The sequence below is a fragment of the Octopus bimaculoides genome, chromosome 3 (assembly GCF_046866305.1).
Source record: "Octopus bimaculoides isolate indiv1 chromosome 3, ASM4686630v1, whole genome shotgun sequence".
Taxonomy (NCBI): domain Eukaryota; kingdom Metazoa; phylum Mollusca; class Cephalopoda; order Octopoda; family Octopodidae; genus Octopus; species Octopus bimaculoides.
Window position 1 is genome coordinate 93426469 of NC_142930.1, and position 27076 is coordinate 93453544.

At 36.7% G+C, this 27076-nt stretch overlaps 1 protein-coding gene across 5 annotated transcripts in view; it reads left to right on the top strand.

Moving 5' to 3' along the window:
- LOC106871706 (uncharacterized) overlaps positions 1 to 27076 on the top strand; it is a 436102-nt gene that overhangs the window by 45988 nt on the left and 363038 nt on the right. For 4 of the 5 annotated variants that reach the window (XM_089349372.1, XM_089349374.1, XM_089349373.1 and 1 more), the window contains exons 2-7: positions 4268 to 4432; positions 11766 to 12033; positions 13082 to 13156; positions 19078 to 19161; positions 22006 to 22103; positions 26203 to 26347. In XM_089349372.1, coding sequence (XP_089205498.1) covers positions 4287 to 4432; positions 11766 to 12033; positions 13082 to 13156; positions 19078 to 19161; positions 22006 to 22103; positions 26203 to 26347 — 816 coding nt within the window. In that variant the 5' untranslated portion in view covers positions 4268 to 4286. The remainder of the gene's footprint in view (positions 1 to 4267; positions 4433 to 11765; positions 12034 to 13081; positions 13157 to 19077; positions 19162 to 22005; positions 22104 to 26202; positions 26348 to 27076) is intronic. The other variant, XM_089349376.1, reaches the window with a different exon arrangement.

Below are 27076 nucleotides of genomic sequence, written 5' to 3' on the forward strand. Positions count from 1 at the left end.
CAGGCAGGCAGGCAGGCAGGTAGGCAGACAGACAGACAGCCAGATAGATAGATAGACAGATAGATTACCAAAATGAAACAAAGGATGTGTATGTGCACATGTATGTGTGTGTGTATGTATGCGTGTGTGTGTGTGGAAAGAGAATGGAAGAGAGAGAAATGAATGGAGAGAAAGAGAAAGAGAGAGACAGAAAGAAAGAGAGATGGATTGAGAGAGAGAAAGAGAGAGAGAGAGAGAGAGAGAGAGAGAGATAATATATTAAATAGATGGCTCAATGAATTAGGAGCAGGTGATGGAAGCAGCTGAGATTAGCTATGGAAGCTATAAAACTGAGGAAGGAAAAAACATATGATGGTGAAGAGATGGGAAATGACAACTCTGATTTTGATGATGATGAAAATGATGATGGTGGTGATGGTGATGGTGGTGGTGGTGCTGGTGCTAGTGCTGGTGGTGGTGGTGGTGGTGGTGGTTGTGGTGGTGGTGGTGAGGCAAGAAGTGTTAGTGGTGGTCTTTTTTGTAAAAAAAAAGATGTTTCTAACTGTAGTGCAAAGTAATGATTAGGCAAACAGTTTTGCTTGTAGCCTTATAGGGTAGTCCTGGTAAGAAACAACTAAAACAGGAAGAGAAAATATATTACAAATAGATACATTGTTGAAAAGTTATGCTAGCTATTTATTTAACAATTCTGTTATATTCACTTTTTTCTAAGTGTTGTTATGGAATGGTATTACGCACACATAGTATGTATGTATATGTATATCATCATCATCATCATCATCATCATCATCATCATCGTTTAACGTCCGCTTTCCATGCTAGCATGGGTTGGACGATTTGACTGAGGACTGGTGAACTAGATGGCTGCACCAGGCTCACCTACATATATATGTATATATACATGCATATATGGGTACAGGACGTCAAAAAAACATGAGCAAAATGAAAAACAAGAACATAAAAAAATAAAAACTTGGAAAACGAACTTTTTTCGGACAACAAAAGAAACAAATAGAGAAACGAGACAGGCAATATAAAGAACAATCCCTTCATCAGTTGTCGTCTGTTTTATCCACTCTGCATTTCGCATCCATTTCCAAGTAAGTTTTACCTATATATATATATATATATATATATATATATATATATATATAGGTAAAATTTACTTGGAAATATATATGTATATCTCCTTTTTCTCTTTTACTTGTTTCAGTCATTTGACTGCAGCCATGCTGGAGCACCACCTTACAGCACCTAGGATTCCCAAGAAGTCACACATCTAAGTACTGACTCGGCTTGACGTTGTTCAACTTCGGTGATTGGATAAGAACCAGTGCATTCAATGTGATATAGCCATAATATATATATATATATATATATATATATATATATATATATATATATATATATATATATATATATATATAAATCCAAGAAAGTTAGGGGTTGTGAATCCAACCCACTAAGGGATAATATCTATTCAATATACTGCTGGAAGAATACCCAATTATTATTACACTAGTGTCTTTTCATTGCATGGCAATTACATTACCAAGTGCAATAAATGGGTGTGGGTAAAAAGTTATTTTACTATTAATTTATATAGTAATAAGAAAATGGAGGGGATTTCTTATTGCTATATATATATTTATCTATATATATATATATATATATATATATATATATATATATATATAGCAGTCCCTCATAGTGTGAGGCATTATTGTATAGTAATGCCCTTATATAAATATATATATATATATATATATATATATATATATATATATATGTGTGTATATATATATATATAAAGTGGTATTATATACACTACTGAATCTGTGCCTGTAACAGTGTGACCTTGCTAGCCAATTTATTATTACCTCATTAATAATGTTAACAATACATCTTCATTTAAATTTATATAATTATATATATAATATATATATAAATATATGTATGTAGTACGTATGATGTATATATGATATATATACATACACTATATATAATTGGCAGAATCATTATCAAAGCATTGGATAGAATGACTTGTAGTATTTGTTGTGGTCCTCTGGTGTTTGAACTCAAATTCCACTGGAATCAACATTGCCTTTCATTCTTTTAAAGTCAACAAATACAGAATCAGGCTACAGTGATGGGGTGGTGGAATTGATTGATCATTGAACCAGAAATCTTGTGGTATTTTATTTGGCTCCACATGTTCTGGACCTATATACTCCCAAGGGATTCGAGTTCCATTGATGGTCATGCCATTTCCCATCACAGACTGAGGGACAACATTACAGCAAATTATGATTTGATTGTGGTACCTATAATTTCCGTAACTGAACAGGCATCTCAACATTTTAACACAGCTGTACCATGGGTACAGAAGTTTTCTCATTCTCAAGTTCTTTGAAGATTCAACTCACAACTCTTTCACTACCCAAGTTAAACTCCTTAATGAATGGCTTCAGGGTTTCAGAAACCTCTGGAACATCCTTCATTATGAAGAAATGCAACTGCCACCAGTATAACAAAATAGGTTGTTATTGTTGTTTTAGTGCCAAAAGTGAATGCAAGTACATAAGAACTTGCATTAATGCAGTTTTCATTTGTTTTTGTTTCTTAATTTACTCACTTAAATGTCCATTTTATCATTTTGGCATGGTTTAAATGAAACTTGTTGAGGCAGATTTTCTCGGTCTGAATGCTCTTTTTATTATCACTCTTTATTTGTTTCCTAAGGCGGACATTTTTATCATTCTACTGATCCTTTGACATCGAGAATGTAGTGGGTGCTTTTTATGTGCCACCAGCACAATGATGACTGCACATGCCTCAACAGGTCTTCGCAAGCACAGTTTATTGCCCAATGATTGAAGAGTATTCTTAAATGGGCTGGTTATGCTGCACTGGCATAAGCCACAGTTACAGTCTCATTTGGCTTGCCGGGTCTTCTCAAGCACAACATATCTCCAAAGGTCCCAGTCATTTATTGCCTCGGTGAGGCCCAGTGTTTGAAGGTCATACTTCAACACCTCATCCCAGGTCTTCCTGGGTTTACCTGTTCCACAGGTTCCCTCTACTGCGAGGTTGTGACACTTTTTCACACAGCTGTCCTCATCCGTATGCAACACATGACCATACCAGCACAGTCATCTCTCTTGCATACCACATCTGATGCTCCTTATGTCCAACTCTTCTGTCAGGGCACTTACACTCTGTCGTGTATGTACACTGATATTACACATCCAGCAGAGCATACTCGCTTCATTTCTTGCAAGTTTATGCATGTCCTCAGCAATCATGGCCCATGTTTCACTGCCATGTAGCATGGCTGTTTGCACACATGCATCATACAGTCTACCTTTTACTCTGAGCTAGAGGCCCTTTGTCACCTGCAGAGGTAGGAACTCTCTGAACTTTGCCCAGGCTACTCTTATTCTAGCAGTTATGCTCTCAGAGCAACTACCCCCACTACTGACTTGGTCACCTAGGTAAGCTATCAACTACTTATAGTTTTTTCCCCCTGGAATGTAATAGAAGCTATTTTCTGCACATTTTCAGTGTTTATTGCCCCTGAGCATTTGCCACACGCAAAAACTATCTTCCCAGTTAGCCTTCCTTTGATATTGCTGCACCTCTTCTGTGTCCATAGCTTACACCGGGTACATCTTATGGAGTTTCTACCTTTGCTTTTCTACAGATCAAGCAGAGCCATCTACCTGAAAGGATTTGTGGTTTGTCTGCCTTCCTACTTATTAAGACTTTGGTTTTTGCTAGATTGACTCTAAGTCCCTTTGATTCTAAACCTTACTTCCACACCTGAAACTTCTCCTCTAGTTCTGATAGTGACTCAGCTATTAGAACAAGGTCATCAGTATAGAGAAGCTCCCAGGGGCATCTTGTCTTGAATTCCTCTGTTATTGCCTGGAGGACTATGATGAATAAGAGGGTGCTGAGGACTGATCCTTGGTGGACCCCTACTCCTACCCAGAATTCTTCACTGTACTCATTGCCAACCCTCAGCAATAGTAGTGTTGAATAGTGTGCTCAGTTGCTTTAATGGCAAACATATTTTTACCTTTCGGTTGAAAGATTGCTAACAAGCAACCCTTATTATATATATATATATAATCTAAGTTCAACCTAAATAGTATTTGGACTTATGATATAGAGACGCATTTAAATGCTGTAGAGAATTTAACTTCATGTTCTACTGACTGTTGCAGTATTGGATACTAATTCCTTTCAATTAACTCTTTTATAGGTTTAATTTTTCACAGAAAATGTCCAGTCAGACAGAACCATGGAAACAATGCAAGTCTACAGGAAATTTCATCAGATCTTCAAGATTTGCACAGAGGCTTGCTCCTATGAAAGCCAGTCACAGCTTGGGTTACATCCCATATACAGAATCAGACAGTGGTTTCAGGTAAGAAACAAGGTCATTCTTTATTGAAGCAGGTTAAACAGAGATGAATATTTAATTGGTTTGGTACATTATTTCTTTAACATTCAGATTTCTCTGTCAGATGTAACATGTATTTATTCACATTGTTTTCAATTAATCATGCATTAACTCTTAGCGTTGAGAATTTAATGTTGTGATTACTTATTTTTAAAATGGAATTGCAAGGTAGGTATGAAAGGCTGGATCAGGCCAGTTTGAACATAAAACAGGTAGAATATTTGGGCAAGATACGACTGGTTTAAATGCTCATAAGGGCTTCAGTTTCAGTTCATCATTCCTTCTGACTTTTGCCTTTCAACCTCCCAGATGTTAAATACTGTGGTTATTTCATTCAATCAGGTTTTCTTCTTTATAAAATAAGGCTTATTTTTAAAATAAGGCTTATTTTTAAAATAAGGCTTATTTTTTGTCAAAAGAAATTTTCATTTATTAAGTTTGAATAATGTTTTTTTTTTCTAGTACAGAGAGATAACAGGGTAATACTGTGTTATGTCTCAAGCTACTGCTATTTAGCACCTTCAGATGATCTCTACTCGACTGCTACACGACGGCTTCTCAACTCCTCTACCACGGCTAGACTACCTCTATTTATATGTCTTGGGCGATCCTACTTCTTCGCTTGGAGGCGTCAACACAAAACACTGTTAGTAGGAGAATTTGGGAAGGTGAAAGTGGGGAATAAAGTGTAGTGTTGGAAAGAAGCAGGGGACACTAAGCCAAGAGAAGTTAATATAGGTATGAGTTAAGGCACTTGTGAACGCAACAGGAAGAATGAACAGGTAAAAGAAAGTGACAATTGAGAAATTAGCAATTATACCCAGTACATTAATGTCTTTTTACCTAATTGATAAGTCATGATACAGGGCTAACTTTTATAAGGGTAAGATAATAGATAAGTAAGTTGTAGATCCTTTTCTAAGAAAACTTTATGAATATTTCCTATAATTCTTAGGAGGTTGGTGAGTCACAATCAAAGTTTTCCGGTTTTTCTTCATCTTAATGTAATGTATCAAAGGCATGATAGTCTAATAGAATTTATTCCTCTTCAGATCTATTGATTGTTATTGGAAATTGCAGATATAAGGAGCAACAGAAAGGAGATGACTCAACTGTAAATTTGAACCAGCAATGCCAATTCACATTACTAGAAGCTTACTTCCATTATATAGTGCTTGCATGGTTTAGAATATTATGCCTCAGATAAATCATCCAACTTGGAAAAGTGCATGCAAAACTCTGAAGAATGCTGATGGTGATGATGATGATGATGATGACGACGACGATGATGTGTGTGTGTGTGCATGTGTTTGTGTTTGTATGTCTATACACATACACATGAGTTTAAATCTATCTCTTTTTCCCAAGTATCTACAGTTTACATCAATGCACTGTTGTTAACAATAAGTCTATAAACTAACATACAAAATAATTGGCTTAAATAATTCTCAACTAGATAAAAACATGTTTAAATCCTAATTCTTCATTTTAAAATGTGAATTTGTCTCTTTTTACAATTTATTTATTGTTATATATTACTCATTCCTTTTATTTTAGTAATTCTCAAATACATATTAACTTGTTCTTTAACCAGCTAACATGTTTTCAGAAATGTTGAAATAAATACTCAAGTCACTGAATTTTGTAACTGTCTATTGTCAATGCAAAACAACATTTTGCTGTTTCGACAAAATGTGTGCAACTTATACTTCAATCTTCCTTAAGTATACTCTCTCTTTTCTCTTTTACTCTTTTACTTGTTTCAGTCATTTGACTGCTGCCATGCTGGAGCACCGCCTTTAGTCGAGCAAATCGACCCCAGGACTTATTCTTTGTAAGCCTAGTACTTATTCTATCGGTCTCTTTGCCGAACCGCTAAGTTACGGGGACGTAAACACACCACCATCAGTTGTCAAGCGATGTTGGGTGTGGTGGTGGTGGTGATGGTGGTGTAGGCATAAGTTTATAGACTTATTAACAACAATGCATTGATGTTAACTGTAGATACTTGGAAAAATGAGATAGATTTAAACTCATGTGTATGTGTATAGACATACAAACACAAATGCATGCACGCACGCATACACAGACACACACACACACACACACACATACACACATCATCGTTGTCATCATCATCATCATCTGCAGCAGCAGTGGCTGCAACCATGCCAGTTTAGATAATGATTCTGCTCTGTTATTTCATTGGCATTTTCTATGGAAGAATCGGAGTGCCATCACCAAATGTTCACTGAGAAAGACATGAGACATTGAATAATGTATTCCTGCATACAAAAAAAGATTGGTTGGCCATGTCTGGAAAGTATTTTGATCATAGATCTGCTTGACTACCACAAACATAAACAACATAAAATAATATAGTCCTTCTTTTAAGTTAACAACAACATCATCAACAACAACATCATCAACAACAACATCATCAACAACAACATCATCAACAACAACATCATCGACAACAACAACAATAACAATAATAACAATAATAACAATAATAATATTAATAATAATTTCTAATTCATGTATCAATACCAGCAGATGACAACATTTCCCTAAAAGAAATGGAGAAACTTTCAAAATACAAAGACCTGGAAATCGAGGTAACTCGAATGTGGAATCTAAAAACAGAAACAATTCCTATCATAGTAGGTGCCTTAGGTATAATAAAAAAATATTCAGACAAATACATAACAAAAACACCAGGTCTTACAAATATATATAACATACAGAAAATTGCACTACTGGGCACTGCACACATCCTACGCAAAACACTTTCAATACAGTAACCATAAGAGCATCACAGCAGACCACAGCACATACCCAAGGCACACAGAGCTGCGCTCGGTAGTGAAGTGAAAGCACGTTATAAAAATAAAACGACTGAATAATGATAATAATAATAATAATAATAATAATAATAATAATAATAATAATAATAACAATGATGATGATGATTTCAAATTTTGGCACAAGGTCAGCAATTTCAGAGAAGGGAATAAGTTGATTACATCAGCCATGACACTCAAATGGTACTTATTTTATCGACCCTGAAAGGATGAAAGGCAAGGCCACCCTCAATGGAATTTGAACTCAGAATGTAAAAGCAGTTGAAATGCCACTAAGCATTTTGTCCAGCATGCTAATGATTCTGCCAGCTCGCCACCAATAAAAACAATAATGGTTTCAGATCTTGACAGGGCTCAACTATTATTTGTTTTATTGGCCGTAAAAGGATGGAAAGCAAAGTCGACCTCAGCAGAAAACAACAATAATAATTATAATAACAACGATGATGGTGATGATGATGATAACAATGATGATATGTTTTATAATAATAATAATAATAATGATAATAATAATAATAATAATAATAATAATAATAATAATAATAATAATAATAATAATAATAATGATAATAACCTTTAGGAGGGACAAACAAGAGTGCCTAATAATTGACATGGAAGCACCAGAAGATCAACATATCATCATGAAAGAAAGAGAAACAGTTGATAAATCTGGAGATCCAAGAATTGAGACCGCTAAGGTGTGATAGCTATGAAAGTCAAATATAAAGGTTATCCCTATTGTCATTGAAGCATTGGGTTCAATACCACCCAATTTGGAAAAAACATCTAAAAACTTTAGAAATACCCTACAATCTAGGTATATTGCAAAAGTCGGCATCACTTGGAACTGCACGCATATTGCATAAAGTACTGTCTGTCTGTGGTCCTTGTTGTGACTTGACAGACAGTACAAACTCCCGGTAGACACAATATCTTCAATCAACAACTTCACGATATTGTATACTGTGCAACATCTATAATAATAATAATAATAATAATAATAATAATAATAATAATAATAACAATAATAATAAAGGTTTCAAATTTTTCCACAAGGGCAGCAATTTTGGGGGAGGGGATGAACTGGTTACATCAACCCCAGTGTTCAACTGGTACTTATTTTATCGACCCCAAAAGGATGACAGGCAAAGTTGACCTCAGCAGAATTTGAACTCAGAACACAACGACAGATGAAATACCACTAAGCATTTCACCCAGCGTGCTAACAATTTTGCCAGTTCATTGCCTTAATAATAATGATAATAAGTTCTTTTATATAATTGATGTTGTTCTTCTGTATGGAGGAAATTTGCAGTGTCCTCTACAAGCAGACAAAAATGGCACCCTTTCTAAGCTTGCTTACCAGCAGAATGGGATACTTTGTGGTATGTTAATAGATACAGTAACACCCTTTGTAATTTGGTTGAAGTAGATAGATTGGTACCTGATGTAACTTACTCTCTGGCAGAATAGTACCCTTTATAATCTGCTAATAGACTGATATCCTTTGTGTGTTTGCAGACATCTTGGCATTCTCTTGAAACACTAGCAGACAGTTTGGCACCCTTTGTGATATGTTAACAGATAAAACTGTATGCTAGTGAACAAAATTGTTTTATCAACTATTGAAAAAATGATCAATATATATATATTAGTGCCCAAGACAAAATCAGTTGAGATAATACTGTATAATCCTTTCATGATTATATTTGTTATGAAACTTGTTGTATAACCCAAGGTAAGTTCTGATCCAGTAGACATTTAATCAAAGGAATTCCCTCCTTGACCATCCTATCTTTTTGTGTATATAAGTGGTTTTCAGTCTTTTTGACTTAACTGCACAAACAAAAGTAAAAAAAAATTGCTGGTATATTTTGTATAGAGAGTTAAAAATTATTAGTGCACTTCATACAGAAAGCTTATGAAGTTGTTTGTGATTGTGTGGTAAGGAGTTTGCTTCCCAACCATATGGTTCCAGGTTCAATCCTATTGTGCAGCCTCTTTGGTAAGTGTCTTCTATGACAACCCTGGGCTGACCAATACCTTATGAGTGGATTTGGTAAACAGAAACTGAAAGAAGCTGCAAAGGCGGCGAGCTGGAAGAAACATTAGCACATCAGGCGAAATGCTTAGTAGTATTTCATCTGTCTTTACGTTCTGAGTTCAAATTCCGCCGAGGTCGACTTTGCCTTTCATCCTTTCAGGGTTGATAAATTAAGTACCAGTTACACACTGGGTCGATATAATTGACTTAATCCCTTTGTCTGTCCTTGTTTGGCCCCTCCATGTTTAGCCCCTTGTAGGCAGTAAAGAAATAAGAAACTGAAAGAAGCTCATCATATGTATACATTAATATGTGCTATTTTTGTGTTTATCTCCCACCACTACCTGACAACTGGTGTTAGTTTGTTTACAACTCCATAACATAGTGGTTTGGCAAAAGAGGCCAATAGAATAAGTATCAACTGGAGTTGCTCTGTTCAATTAGACCTTTCAAGATAGTGTCCTAGTATAACTGCAGTCCAATGACTGAAACAGGTAAACAATGGTAGAAAGTTTTTAAAAGTTGCTTTACTGTTAATAATTAAAGACGATACAGAATATTAGTGTTTACCATTTTTTATTACTCTTTCTTTTGTCTATCACAAAATTAGGCCCAACATGTTTCTCAAGATACACAGCATTAATATGATTTTTCTGAAGCCTTGAATTATACTTCTAAAACTCTGCAGCTTGTTATCTAAGATGACATTGTTTGTGTTATTCCTGAGTGTACTGAGTATACTGCTTATGTGTTTTGGTTGAGTTACAGAATTTTGGACAGAGATTTAAAACATCTGTAATTTTATATATATATATATGTATATATACCATTCAAGTGTGGTCGATGCCAGTCCCACCAGACTGGCTCCTGTGCTGGTGGCATGTAAAAAGCACCCACCACACTCTCAGAGTGGTGGTTGGTGTTAGGAAGGTCATCCAGCTGTAGAAACCTTGCCAGATCAGATTGGAGCCTGGTGCAGCTGCCTGGCTTGCCAGTTCTCAGTCAAACCATCCAACCCATGCTAGCATGGAAAGCGGACGTTAAACGATGATGATGATGATATATATATATATATATATATATGTACACACATTTCTTTATATTTTGTTATACTGGTGATTATACACTGATCTCTGACCCCTCTCATAATCATTTATGTTATGAGATTTTGAGCAAGATTTTTATTTAAATATAAATATTATACCTAGTCCTTTCTCACCAGGACAGCATTCTGGTAGAATTTTCTTGTACCTATCTCTTATCAAGTCTTTGACTCACAACAGTTTAAGCAGAACAATAACAGTATCAATCTTGAAGAGTCTGCCAAGGTCATAGGTACTACATCTTCCTCCAGCCTTACTTATGAAAAAAATTATTCTGTGCTACCTCAGATGTGTTGGTAATTAAAAAGGTTAAAATATGATCTAGGTATAGAATGATTACTTGTACATATGGCAGCAATAATTAAAATAGAATTATCCTTTCTATTATAGGCACAAAGGAGGGGGTGAGTCAAATACATTAACCTCAATGCTTAACTTATTTCACCAACACAGAAAGGATGAAAAGCTAAGTCAACCTTGATGGAATTTGAACTCAGAATTTAAAGACAGATAAAATGCTGCTAAGCATTTTGCCTGGTTTGCTAACAATTCTGCTGGTTTGTTGCATCATCATTATCATCATCATCATTTGACATCTGTTTTTCCATAGTGGTATGGGTTGGATGGTTTGACAGGAACTAACAAGGCCAGGAACTAACAAGGCCAGGAACTAACAAGGCCAGGAACTTCGCCAGGTTCCATTGTCTGTTTTGGCATGGCTTCTACAGCTGGATGCCCTTTCTAACACCAACCACTTTACAGAGTGCACTGAGTGCTTTTTTACATGGTACCAGCACCAGTGCCTCAAAATAAAATAAAATAAAATAATAAAATAACATCTTTGGTGCCACAAACATTTTAAGTACCACATTTAATCTTTTGATTAAATCTATATTATTATTAATAAAATAACATCTATTGCTTGGAAAAAAACAACCAAAGTGCTTGTTGTTGTAGTCATAAAGCTTCAGTTAGTTCTTTTTGAAAAAACCTCTGATGTCATGTGAATAACTTGCCAAAAATTTAGGGGTGGCCCCATTCCAAAGATCTAGTACACTTGGTTGAGAACCACAATGTGTACTCTAGTAAGCTGTGAACATTGTTATTATTGTTGTTGTTTAGCCTCATGTCATAACAAATTGAGTAGATTTATGACCAAGGTGTTACATCTGGGACATCTCATCTTCAAATTTTCAGAACTTGTCAATTCCTGACAAAAATCTAAACGATTTATAAACAAGTATTTTTTGTCAATGTATTTTTCCTTTTTCTTCATTTCTTTCTAGTTCAAGTTATCAAACAAAAAGCAATTCTGCTTCAAAGTTGGATGAATTCCAGCCATCAACCTTAACACGGTCCAGTTCACTAAGTCAGCTCAATAACTGGGCATCAGAAATGCGACACAGCTATAGTAATTCAAGGCTGAACCGAAGTTTTTGCAGCTTCGAAAGTAATGATCCTATTTTGAAGGAACTGAGAGATTGTTTGGAAGACAGTGAAAACAGAAGAACAAACTTAATTGAGAAGCTGAAAGAAGCACAGAAAAATTTACAGGTTAAATGTTTATCAGTCTTGAATGATATGTAATTAGACAATAAGTTTATAATTTCTCAGATTATAAACCTCATTTTTAGAGATGAAAGATTTTTGAATGTTTGCATCTACATAATGTTTCAAACCATGACAAATAAGCAGTAAACAAATCTCCATTAAATCAGATGCTACGGTTTTTAAAAGAGCGGACATATTGGATAATGTAGTCCAGAAACACTATGTCTGTAAAAATAAAAATAAAGACAGGATGGTGAGTCATGGTTGGAAGGTCTCCTGGATAAACAACAACACTACATTTTAATTGGTCTCAACTCTGATCATTATAAAATGTCTTATTCATGAATGTATACTTAGTAATAGGCTGGTATCAAACTGGAAATCTTTGTTTTAAAACTAATATGATAATTGTTATCCTCAGTTTATTAAAAAGAAAGGCTCCTAATAAGTGTACATCAAGAAATAAGGTATCTGATGGCATCTGAAAATCAATTCAATCTAAACATAGAGTAGATGTAAATATTTATCTCTTACATAGACACAAAACTAAAATTTGGGAGTAGGGTTACGGTTAAGGACATAACAGTCCTAGTTCTTGATCAGTATTGTATTTTACAGGCTCTGAAGGATGAATGGCAAAGTTGATCAGAGCATTATCAAAATTTAGAACAATATTCTAAATGCAATTACTGCTATGGTCAATTTTGGAATTGAATTAATGAGCTGAAATTAAATGCTCTAACAATTATGCCAATCCACAGCATTTATGGATGTAAACATTGGAAACATTTTTATTTCTAAAGATGAGGGGTTAGTTAATAGTTTGGAAAAAATTATTAATAACTCATTTCAGGTATTTAGACTTTTAAAGTGATTATTTACTTTTGAAATATCTTTGTATTATTTACAATATTCACAAGTATCTATTAGGATTGTTGACGGCAGAATTATTGGTGCATCAAGCAAAAATGCTTTGCAGTATTTGTTCCACATCTTTGCATTTTGAATTCAAATCCTGCCAAGGTCAACTTATCTTTTTTCATCCTTTCAGAGTCAATATAATAAAGTACCAGGACAGGGCTGTGGATTGGCTGAACTGCTAAAGTATTGGACAAATTGTTTTGAGGTAACCATCCCTCGCTCTCCCATACACTCAAACAAACTCTACCCACATCCACTGCTTCCCGTTCTTCCACCTCACTCTCTCTCTCTTCTATTCACTTTATTGTATCTTAAGGTCTCATCCTGATACCTCACCACCACCATCTTTATCTCTCATTCCAGCTCCACCCCAAGTACTCTCACTCACTCTTATAGCATGCAACGTGGTGATGTGTCACTTTTGCAGCAAAAGACCTGTTCCTACCCTTTCATACTTTAACCTCTCAACACCTAGAATAAAGCTACCTCTCTCTCTTCTATAGTTCCATTCAGTCAAGGGGTGTCTTAATCTTGAGAGTACATGGCAACTGCACTGGTACTGTTCCCACAAAAATGTACCCAGTACACTCCATAAAGTGGTTGATGTTAGGAAGGGTATCCACCTGTAGAAACCATACCAAAGCTTGATTAATCCTCCTACTTGTTGGATCCTACTGAATTGTCTAACCCATGTCCACAAGGAAAACAGATGTGAATGAGTGTGATGGTTATGATGATGTACTTGTTCTGGTTCTTTACAGTTTGAATGCCCAGACAGGTGTAACAAACTTGTCCTTAACTTAGCTATATTCTTAAAAGAAATGTCTCGTGTCTTTCTCAGTGAACATTTGGTGATGACACTCCAATTCTTCCATAGAAAATGTCAATGAAATAATGGAGCAGAATCATTGTCTAAACTGGCACATTTCCAGCATGTTCTTATTTTTGTTTGTTTCCATTATTAATACTGCCTCTAAGGCTTAGTGGTATTTTGTCCATTTTTAACTTCTGAGTTTAAATTCCACCAATGTCAACTTTGCTTTTTATCTTTACGGGTCAATGAAGTAAACACCAGTTGAGCACTGGGGTTGATTTAATTAACTAGCCCCCTGCTCCAAAATATCAGGCCTTGTGCCTATAGTAGAAAGGATTATTGATACTGCTTCTAATATTATCTTCAAATAGTTCTCTTGAAGCCTACAATATTACACTATATTTTGTTATTTTTCTGCCGTACTCCATCTTATACTGCATCTTTCCTCTGACTTCTGTCTTCTGGACTATTTCCTCATATTTTGATGAGTTCTTCAAACAATGTTTTTTTTTTTTATAATGGAATGAATGATGCAATTTGTTGGCACTCCATCGCTTACGACGTCGAGGGTTCCAGTTGACCCGATCAACGGAACAGCCTGCTCGTGAAATTAACGTGCAAGTGGCTGAGCACTCCACAGACACGTGTACCCTTTACGTAGTTCTCTGGGATTTTCAGCGTTACACAGTGTGACAAGGCTGACCCTTTGAATTACAGGCAGAACAGAAACAGGAAGTAAGAGTGAAAGAAAGTTGTTGTGAAAGAGTACAGCAGGGTTCGCCACCATCCCCTGCCGGAGCCTCGTGGAGCTTTAGGCGTTTTCGCTCAATAAACACTCACAACACTCGGTCTGGGAATCGAAACCGCGATCCTATGACCGCGAGTCCGCTGCCCTAACCACTGGGCCATTGCGCCTCCACTGAATGATGCAATATAGAGTATAAAAAGACAATTCAATCTTGTTAATGGACAATAACTTTAGTGCTGGTAACATGATAAAATGTTCCTAAACCATATTATGTTGTAACTAATTAAAGTGTCAGAAGTAGTATTAATACCAAAAGGTAAAATTTATCACCACTTAAAAGTGGATACTGTGTTAGAAAACACAATGCTGCAATATTTACCATGAAAGAACCTCTCATAAGGTTTTGTGGTGCATATGAGCACTCTTGTTTGCATTGCTAGTGGGAGACAACCATTGCCATCCCCACTACAAGAACTACCTGACCACATGATTTTGGCCTTGTTGATGCTAGATACCTGACCTTTCTCGTGCACTATGCTAATGCTTATCTCTCACTCCCAACCCTATCCTCACTGCCCTACTGATAGTATCATTGCTATCCTGTTGTCCCCTACACCCCCTCTATATGCCAAGTTTTCACCAGTCACTGCACTCCCCACCATCACACTTATGTGAAGTCTCTACTCCCTGCTCATGCATCTTTGGCAATACCCTACCATTTATATTCTGACCCCACCGTACCTTGGGGGTGTGTCCTGGCACTTTACCACCATCTGTCTCTCTCTTGCTCTACTCTACCATCCCATTTATATTTTGATCCCTGTCCCTTGTGAGTATGCTCTGGCCCTCTGTGACCATCTCTTTCCTGCTCTCTCATGCACTCTTGCACTCTCGCTCTCTTGCTCTCTCTCTCTCTCTCTCTCTCTCTCTCTATCTATATATCTATCTATCTATCTCTCCCTCCCTCCCTCCCTCTCTCTCTCCCTCTCTCACTCTCTCTCTCTTTCTCTCTCTCTCTCTCTCTCTTCCTCTTGCTCTCTCCTTCTGACTAGGCAACCATGTATCTTCTCTACAGCAACACACCTGATTTTGTCCTCAATCTTGATCACTCTCTCTCTCTCTTTGACCGAGTAATCATGTATCTCCTTTCTAGCAAGATGCCTGTTTCTGTCTCTCTGTCACACTCTAACCTTCCATCATCTGGCACAAGGTCACCTCTTCCAATGTCCCATCTCTTCTCAAAGGATCTCTGTCTTGCAAGTTACATGGTAACCCTGTCAGTGCTGGTGCCACTTAAAAGGCATCCAGTCCATGCTGTAAAGTGGTTGGCATTTGGAAAGGCATCCAACTGTAAAAAAGAACCATGCAAAAACTGACCCCACTTGTGCTGATGCCATGTACAAAGCACTCAGTTCAGTCTGCAAGGCAGTCGGTGTTAGGAAGGGCATGCAACCATAAAAACCATGTCAAAACAGACAGTGAAGCCTGGTGCAGTCTTCTGCCTAGCCAGCCCCTGTCAAACCATCTAACCCATGCCAGCATAGAAAGTGGACATATGATGATGATGGATGATGACGGATGAGGAGGAGGAGGAGCAGGAGGAAGAGCAGGAGGAAGAGCAGGAGGAGGAGCAGGAAGAGCAGGAGAAGCAGGAGGAGGAGCAGGAAGAGCAGGAGGAGCAGGAAGAGCAGGAGGAGGAGCAGGAGGAGGAGCAGGAAGATCAGGAGGAGCAGGAGGAGGAGCAGGAGGGGGAGCAGGAGGGGAGCAGGAGGAAGAGCAGGAGGAGGAGCAGGAGAAGCAGGAGGATCAGGAGGAGAAGCAGGAAGAGCAGGAGGAGGAAGAGCAGGAGGAGGAGGAGCAGGAGGAGGGAGAGCAGGAGGAGGAGCAGGAGGAGGAAGAGCAGGAGGAGGAGGAGGAGCAGGAAGAGCAGGAGGATCAGGAGGAGAAGCAGAAAGAGCAGGAGGAGGAAGAGCGGGAGGAGGAGGAGCAGGAGGAGGAGGAGGAGCAGGAAGAGCAGGAGGATCAGGAGGAGAAGCAGGAAGAGCAGGAGGAGGAAGAGCAGGAGAAGGAGAAGGAGCAGGAGGAGCAGGAGAAGGAGCAGGAGCAGGAGGAGCAGGAGCAGGAGGAGCAGGAAGAGCAGGAGGTGCAGGAAGAGCAGGAGGAGGAGGAGGAGGAGGGGGCTTAAATGTGGATGTTGTGTTAGAAGACACAATACTGCAATATTTACCATGAGAAAATCTCTCTTATGGCTTTGTGGTGCAGATGAGCAGTCTTGTTTTTAAGTGATGGTAAATTTTTACCTTTTATATTATATTGTAATTTCTGTAAGGAAGGGCATCTAGTTATTAAAACTGCTGAAAAACTAACAATATATACTGTAACAAAATTGGCCAGTTTGTTGTTGCATATATGCCAGCTGAAATAGAAACAGAGTGGGTAGTGAGATGAAGAAATGAGGCAGATAGCAAGATATATGTTAACAACAGGTGTCAAGAAAAAGAACCTCTGCAGATGATGAGACAATGATCTAGAATGGTGAGACAAAGATCTAAATGATTTTGTGGTGCGTAACAAGATATAAGATCATATCAGATGGTGAGACAGTAATGATCCTCTTCGGTCATGAATGACCATGGGATTGCACTGAGAAAGTTCCCTTCTGAGGCACAAGTCCTGGCAAGGTTGTTTATAGAAGACCGGCAGTCGTCCATGCATACCAGCCTCCCCTCTCCACACCACCGATGTTATCCAAGGGAAAGGCAAAGGCCAATACAGTTTGGCAGCAGTGACATCACAACTCATTTCTACGGCTGAGTGAACTGGAGCAACATGAAATAAAGTGTCTTGCTGAAGAACACAACACACAGTCAGGTCCAGGAATTGAACTCACTGCCTCATGATTGATGATTGTAAGCCCGACCCTCTAACCAGTGAACCATGTGCTTTCAGAATGAGACAGTAGAGTGCAGCAAATGGTGAGGCAAAGGACTACCAAAGATGGTGAGACAATAGACCTCAGGAGGTGGTGACACAAAGAACTGAGACAAATGGTGAAATGTTGAAACCTGTCCAGTCCATGTCAGCATAGAAGAATAGATATAAACAGATGACAATGATGATGATGATGGTGGTGGTGGTGGCGGTGATGGTGGCGGCAGCGGTGGCAGTGGTGACGATGATAATGATGATGACGACAACAACAATGACGACAACAACAATGACGACAACAACAATGACGACAACAACAATGACGACAACAACAATGACGACAACAACAATGACGACAATGGTGATGATGGTGAATCTCACTAATCATTTACAAGTGATATTTCTAAATTAGGCTAAGGACTGAATGTGGAACTATTATTTTTACCAACTGTATCTGATGTACTAATGAAAGGCATTATACTTGAGTATTTATTTACATTAATTTTTGTTTGTTAGATCCGTGCTGATGAGAGAGAGAGAAATGAATTTTTCTTAGTAATAGTTTTGATGATTATTTTCTCATCTCTGAACATTTATTACAATGGTCATAACACAGAACGGGGAAAAAAAAAAGAAAAAGGAAAAGAACACCAAAGACAAACACTCAAATTCAATACCTTAACCCATTACCTACCAGTGATTTCATATGAGATCACTTAAAACTTACAAATTTCGTAATTATCTGTCAATATTTACACATATCTAACCTTTTTGCTACATCTACTAGGTATATTTCTATGATATTCAAATGAGGTTTGCTAATTTTTCACCCAATATCTCGCTTATTTCTATTTAAAATGTTATTTTGAAATGTTATTTTAATCATTCCAACGTGTTTTATGCTAGAAATCAAAGTTTCATAAAAAAATTCCAGTTAATAGAATTATGGGAGGTAATGGGTTAAAATAGTGCTTGAAATACTTTTCATTAAAACCATCAACAGATCAATTTACTTTACTCAGACATCACACATATCATCTGAACCGGTGGATTCATTATATAAATGAATCCCATCAATTATTATTCAATGACAAAGATTAAATTCTAATGTACTGGGACTCCACAGCATGGTTGTGTAACATTTATGTCTCCAGACATTTGTAGTGCTCATTCCTTCATGTATCAACTTATTTGTAAAAAATATGTAACAAATGCAGGCATAGCTGAACGGTTAAGAAATTTACTTTGCTGTGGTGCCAGTTTCAATCCTGCTGTGTTGAAACTTGGACCTCAATTCAACCCAGGACTTTTGAGTGAAACTAGCTTGAAAGAAACTGTGTGAAAGCTTGTCAGATGAATGTAACTCATTAATCAAAGGGCCAGTTTTGTCATGCTGATTCTGCCTAAGAATTACATTAAGAATAGAAATGTCTCTGGAATATTCAGCCAGTTACATGTTAATTTAATGAGGGGGAAGTTCAGTCAAGTGAACAACTGAACATTCATCATCAAAACCAATGGAAGATTGATTAGGTCAGTCATTGATTATCAGAGTCCCTTAAAATACACTTTTTACATGGCTTTGCAATAGGATAGGATATCTTTAAGAGTACTGTTCTGATTGATTACTTTTTAGGGTCAAAGTGACAGACTATCCAAAATTGAAATCACTTCCAAAGGTAACAGTTCAATGCTGAATGAACTGAAAAAGAAAGAATTGGTAAGTATCTGAATGAGTAAGTATAAGAAATGCTTTTACACCTCAATAACCATTCTTTTTTATACAAATAGCCACGGGGTAGAGTATGGTGGAGGATTGGAAAAGATGCCTTTGTAATATCTGTTCCAGTTCTTTGCACTCTAACAACACTGGTGTCAAGATGTATTGGCCCAAGTCAACAGTCTTTGTTCTTTCTTTTCCCTCTCTCCACCCCCTCTCTTTCTCTCTCTTTTCTCTTTTCTCTCTCTCTCTCTCTCTTTCTTTTGCTCTCTGTCTATCTCTATTTACATCCCTTTCAACATTCTTTATAAAAATCTTGTCATCTGTCCAAATTCAGGCTCTATAAATGTATTCCTTCATTCCTTCATTTATCAACTTATTTGTAAAAAATATGTAACAAATGCAGGCATAGCTGAATGGTTAAGAAATTTACTTTGCTATCATGTGGTGCTAGTTTCAATCCTGCTATGTTGCAGCTTGGACAAGTATCTTTTAACAAAACAATGCAATAAAGTGTTTCCCATGTTGATCTGTTGTGATTCAACATCTGGTTGCACTTGGAACATCCAATGAAGAAGCAGCAAATAACCATAATGGTGAAACATACATAGGAATCAAATGATATAAACTTGTGTTTATCATAATTTCTTCAACATTTGGTCAGTATATCCTAACCAGTAATACTATTAAGTACTAAGTACAGCAGTAACCACACCACTAAATTGGATGCAGACTGAATGATGATATTCTATGTGCAGCTCCAAACTCAATAGTAACAGTTATACATCTAACTGTATACACAAGATATACTCTACTATGCTACATTATACATCCACATCTTAAATTTATTTGATATTAGAATTGTTTTAAGGTTCAGTCAAAGAAGGAAGAGTGGCACCCATGATGACCAACTTCCAGTGCCTCTGATGCTGGTGCTGGTGACTTGGAATGTGAGGATAGAGAACAAGACTCATGGATTACTGTTACAGGAAAAAGTAGATCAACAATTTGTTTTCAGACTGCAGACCACAGGTCCAAATTCTTGCAAATAGCATAGATTCTACCAAAGGCCACCAACCTCATGGTGGTGATGTTAGACCAGGTGGTGGATTAAATCTATCACTCAAGATATACAGACTGTCTAATGGATATCAGTAGAACTCCCATCCATCTTATTTGACTCACAAAAACTTGGATTGATCAGAATCTATAACAGAAGATACTTATTCACGGGGCAGTGCTATGAAGAAAACCCCAGACCATGTGATTATAAAGCGAACATATTAACCATGTGAGCTTAACTAGAATGCTCATTGTGAAAACTATTACAAAATCTATTAACTTTTATTTTTATGACAATGTGAAATCTGGATGGGTAGATTGTATTTGTAATTCAAAGAGCCGACTTCATCACACACAATGTTATTCTGAATTTGCTTGAAGAGTATGTTAAGTTTACATGTGTGTATGAAATATTTAGCCACTGACACTGTAATGCAAGATAGACTCTCTTTTACTTGTTTCAGTCATTTGACTGCAGCCATGCTGGAGCACCGCCTTTAGTCGAGCAAATCAACCCCAGGACTTATTCTTTGTAAGCCTAGTACTTATTCTATCGGTCTCTTTTTGCCGAAGCACTAAGTTAACAGGATGTAAACACACCAGCATTGGTTGTCAAGTGATGGTGGGGGGACAAACACAGACACACAAACACAAGCACACACACACACACACACACACACACACACACACACACACACACACACACACACACACACACATATATATATATATATATATATATATATATATATACAACGGGCTTCTTTCAGTTTCCGTCTACCAAATCCACTCACAAGGCTTTGGTTCACCCGAGGCTATAGTAGAAGACACTTGCCCAAGGTGCCACGCAGTGGGACTGAACCCGGAACCATGTGGTTCGTAAGCAAGCTACTTACCACACAGCCACTCCTACACTGTGCATGTAAATAAAAAAATTTTTAAATGTTTACCACATGTAGTGTCATACTGGTTTGGCATGAGGGTGATGTTAAGAGTACAAGTGTGTATAAGAGACACAGTCACTTCCCCATTTTAAAATGTATAGCCATCCCTTACAAGTAAGTATGACTTGGTAATATATACCATGCATTTGCTAATTGTCTGGGGTTCACATGTAGTCAGAAGCTGATACTAACACCCTCTTGACCCCCTCAGCCTTGATCAAGCAAAACATCCAGAATGTGACAGTTGAAGAGAGGGTGGGCTGTACCATTGCTGGGCTGGTACTTATTTTCAGCTGAGTAGATTGGAGGAGTCTAAAATATATTGCCTTGCTCATAGAGACAATGAGCTGCTCAGTCCAGGAATTGTATTCATGACCTTATGATTATAAACCAAATACCTTCGCCACTACACTATGCAACTTGCTATTTCCAATTATCAAACAACTGCAGTGTTCATCATCAAAAACTGATATAAGATCCCTTTAGTTTTAATATTTGAATGTATTAAGGTAGCAAGCTGGCAGAATTGTTAGCATGCTGGACAAAATGCTTAGCAGAATTTTATCTGTCTTTATGTTCTGAGTTCAAATACCATTGGGATCGACTTTACTTCTCATCCTTTTCAAGCTCAATAAAATAAGTACCAGTTCAGCACTGGGGTCAATGTAATCAACTTGACCCTTTCCTTGAAATTGCTAGCCTTGTGCCAAAATTTGAAACCACTATTTGTATGTATATACATGTGTGTGCTTATGTTGTACAATCAGGTTCCAGAACAAATCTCTTTGATTTGAAGTTATCATGTGCGAGTGAATATGACTATTATCTTATGTTTCAGGATTACAAGAAGAAACTTCTGGAATTAGAAAAGATGAAGACAGAAAGAAACCAACTGAAAATAGAAAAGAAACGTTTGACTGAAGAAATGCAACAGAGGTAACACTATAATTATCTTATACATACATACATACATACATACATACATACATACATACAAACAAACAAACAAACAAACAAACAAACAAACAACCCCGAGGATAATGAAATAAGAACTCACAGTATGGTAGAAGCAATGCGCCAGTGAAAACCTCAATAAAACATAAACACAATAGACCTGATATAATGATTTGAGATAGAGAAGAGAAACTGTGTACAGTTGTGGAAATCAGCTGCCCAGCGGATGTTAATATAAGCTGAGGATCAGTGAAAAAGAGAATACCTATGCTGAACTATTGAGAAATCTGCAGTTACTCTACCCAGATTACAAGTTTAGGTTTATACCTGTAATTATTAGGGCATTGGGATATGTGACACAGTGTCTAAATACCAATCTTGAGAAATTAGGATTCTCAAAACCAGAAAGGAGAAAGCTGATTCGAAGACTACAGAATCAAGTCATCACTGGAACTGTAAACATCTGTAAAACTTGCCAGGAGTTTATCATTTAAGCATATATGATCATGTCTAGATATGCAAGTGTATGCATGAGAAGACATACATAAAATTAAAACATAAATCAGCACGTATACATACATACAAAAATACCCCATTGATGTTGTCGAAATTCCGATGAAGGACCTTTGGATCTAGGTTAGAAACCAGCCCTTTCTCTATTGGGAAGAACTCTTGGACTAAAACTGAATAATAATATACATACGTACATGATGAATGCAAACTTATGTTCAAGTATTGCCATACCTGACCGAAAGTCCCATACATGCAAAGACTATGACCAGCCATTTTTGTGATAGGTCTTACTTTTTTTTCAAGTGATGTCTGTACAGGAGGATTTTTTATAGTGGGGAAAGGATTTGCACAAATCCAATCCCACTCTCTGAATATAGACAACATAAACTCAAAAAAGAACTAGTCTATGTCATCAAATATTGTCAGTTTTGCAGTTTTCTCTCAGAGCTTCCCTCTCTTAGAGAGATGTTGTGACAACAAGAGTGGCTCAACATACATACACTGGCACATACACACATCTACACATTTTTAAATGCGAAAACACATAAATATATCCATACACAAAGAAAGAAGTCGTCTGCCAGTTTCAGCTTTACAAGATTATCTCTAAAACACTTAATGACCTAACCAATCCTATTAGTAACAAGGCAACACCAACGTCCTCTCAACTATTAGCTAGTGATCATTTTTAACATGAGAATATCTGAAATAAACTTGACTGCTCTCACAAATGAGAATACTAAAAATGAACCCTGCTGCTCTCAAGAATTAAGTAAGAAAAAGAAAAATAATCCAGAATCCTTGTCCAATACCAGATCAATCCCCAAATCTAATCAGCTTGTGCCAGTCACAAAGCCAAACGTCCCTGAAAGTTTCATCCAAATCCATCCAACAGTTCTTGAGATATCTTGTCCACAGACAAACAAGCAAACAAACGAACAAACATGACTGAAAACAATACCACTGCCTTTGCTAAGGCAGAGGTAATTAGAAGTAAAAATGTAAATTCATAATCTCCATAGTTTATTTATAGGTTCTGCAACAGTTATGTATAGATGTTCTCTTTACTACTGATTCTGAATGGAATGTTCGCAACCTTTGAAAAGCTGATCTATACAACAATACATGATTTTTACTTTCTGTCTCAATCGACATTTTGGCTTTTAAATAAACATTAAGTGGAAGATTTAATGGAATATTCTACCAATATTCTATACAATAAAATGTGAGAATGTACTAAAATGTAAGACACAGTTTTATATTTATCTCACTGGAGTATGGGATACTTGCATACATATATGTGCATGCATGTGTGTTTCTTCGGGATTTAAGTTTTTTTCCTTTTCAGAATTCAAGCTGGTCACTAACAAAGTCAAGGCAACACTTAAGGTTTATAGAAATCAGAATTAGCTAATGTATGCATGTGCAAGAGAGAGAGATTGTGTGTGTGTGTGTGTTATACATAGGTGTGTGCTGTACTTGTGCATATCATCATCATCATCATAAATTAATGTCCATCTTCCATGTCAGCATAAAGCTGACAGTCCCTTTTTTTTCTGTGAGCTTCATTATAAATTTGTGTTTTTAACATGATGGAATATTACTTGAGGAAGATTTGACTGCTTTTTCCAACAGATCAAGTAATCATGTAAAGGTCTTCTCATTTTTATGAGACCTTCTGTTTTTGACTTTGACAAAAGTTTTGATATGAATGTTCTACCAATATCTCTTGTGTTGAATGTATATATAAACTCAACATCAGAACTATTTACATTGTATGAATATATCTATATATATAAAAATTAGAATGTGTGTCTGTCTGTCTGTCTGTCTGTCTGTCTGTCTGTCTATCTGTCTGTCTGTGTGAATCCCTAAAGCTCGAGAACTACGCAACCAATTTCATTCAAATTTTACACATGCCTTACTTAGGGTTCCAGTTGTGTTTTAGTCAAAAAAAATTATTAACTTCTTGCAGAGTTCGAGCACACGGCAACATAATATCTCCTCCACTATTTAAGTATTACGTGTCAAAAGTGAAACAAAAACACTCATGTCAAATACTTTCACTTTAAAAATGAAACTATTCCACTAACTGAAACAATCACATTTCGATACTGTAGTGACAGATACTTTCACAGAGAGAGAAAGAGAGAAAGAGAGGGACAGAAAGAGAGAGAGAGAGAGAGATGTATATGTATACATATACATGTATATGTACACCATTTCGATACTGTAATGACAGATACTTTCAGAGAGAGAGAGAGAGAAAGAGAGAAAGAGAGAAAGAGAGAGAGAGAGATGTATATGTATACATATAGATGTACACATATATGTATATATATATAGATCGATACATACATGTATATGTATACATATGTGTAGATGTATATATATATATATATATATAGATGTACATGTAATATGTACACTGCATACAGATATCTATACATATATACACCCATCACACACGTATACATGTATATGTACACCATTTCGATACTGTAATGACAGATACTTTCAGAGAGAGAGAGAGAGAAAGAGAGAAAGAGAGAGAGAAAGAGAGAGAGAGAGAGAGAGAGAGAGAGAGAGAGATGTATATGTATACATATAGATGTACACGTATATGTATATATATATAGATCTATACATACATGTATATGTATACATATGTGTAGATGTATATATATATATAGATGTACATGTAATATGTACACATATATACATATATACATGCATACAGATATCTATACATATATACACCCATCACACACACATACACATGCACACAAACACACACATTAGTCATTTGTTTTCTTATCCAAAACTACGTCAAAAGTACTAAATGGATCTTTATGAAATTTGGAAATTATATTCTTTGCATAACGGCCATAACTCCCATGAAAATTCATATATTTTTGATGTTGATGAAATTTTAACCCGAACATAACAGATGAGCATTATTTAGAAAATGATGTCACACGTTATCGAGGCTACCATTCTTTCTGGATGTGCAAAAGGGGATGACGTCTTTATTCCAAGAATTCCTCTTACTCCATCAGGAGCAGACATTCCTTTTACATTCAGAAGACTACAATTCCCCCTTCGTGTGACTTTTGCCATGTCCATAAACAAATATCAGGGTCAAACACTGTCTGTAGCTGGTCTTCTCTTGGAAGAGCCCTGCTTCTCACATGGACAACTGTATGTTGGCTGCTCAAGAGTGGGCAGCAACAAAAAACCTATTTGTATATGCTCCACAAGGGAAAACAAGGAACATAGTTTACAATGAGGTGTTATAATCACAACAGCAAGAAAGTATGTACATGATCACCTTCTTTTACGAAACTTCATTGACTTTCATATATTTATATTGATATACATATATATACGTGTGTTTGGGTGCGTGTGTGTATATACATCTCTATATATAAAGATGATGCATAGTCTAGACGGCGTTTTTAGATTTCATTATTCTCTTTAACCCGGGCAACGCCGGGTATTTCTGCTAGTATATATATATTTATGTCTGAATACACAATACTCAATTTTATAACTGAATATCCTTCAGACTTGACAATGTCCAAACCCAGTTGCAAACATTGCAGTCTCGTTACCAAATTTGTCAGAAAGAAAATGAGAAAAGAATGAAACTTCTGGAACAATCAACAGATGCTATCAAGATGGTGGAGGAGGAAAATTACAAACTTATCAGGGTGAGTAGAAATTTAAAATAAAATCACTGATCTGTCACTTAGAGTTTCTCGGGAGCAGATGAAAATTGTTGCACTTGTTTATGTTATTATGATGTATATCTGTCTCTGTGTGTCTACCTCTGGCTGACTATCTATCACTCACTATCTGTCTATCACTGTCTGCTTTTTTGTATCTGTCTATCCTTGTCTCTGCAGCTGTCTATATTTGTCTTTCCTTGTCTTCATTCTATCAACTTCTGCCTCTGTTTCTCTTTACATGTATTTAACTGTTTATCTGTCAGTCATAGTTCATTTTTCACAATTATACATCACATCTTGTACACAACGATCAAACAATCAAACCCTTATAGACGGCTGCCTACATGCTAAAATCCTTACTGTACTTGTTGCTAACTTTCATTTTGCTGTCAATGCCTTTGTACATGGCTTTCACAGTTCTTACTAGCAAATTATCTAATCCTAGTTTTCCTAGTGATCACCAGATACAGAATGTGAAACTCACTTAAAGGCCTTCACCAAATATAGTGGCTTACACTTAGCTAAGAGCTTCTTATGTTGTTTCACTAGGAAAAGGGAACTGGTGGTACCATATCTTGGCATGAACCTGAATGGCACCTTGTCCAAGCTAATTCTCTTTCTAATTAGCTGTAGTATAACTTTTTCTGCAACTTTGCTAATTTGACCTCTTAATTTGATATCTCTGTACATGCTTCTTTCTATAGCATCTCC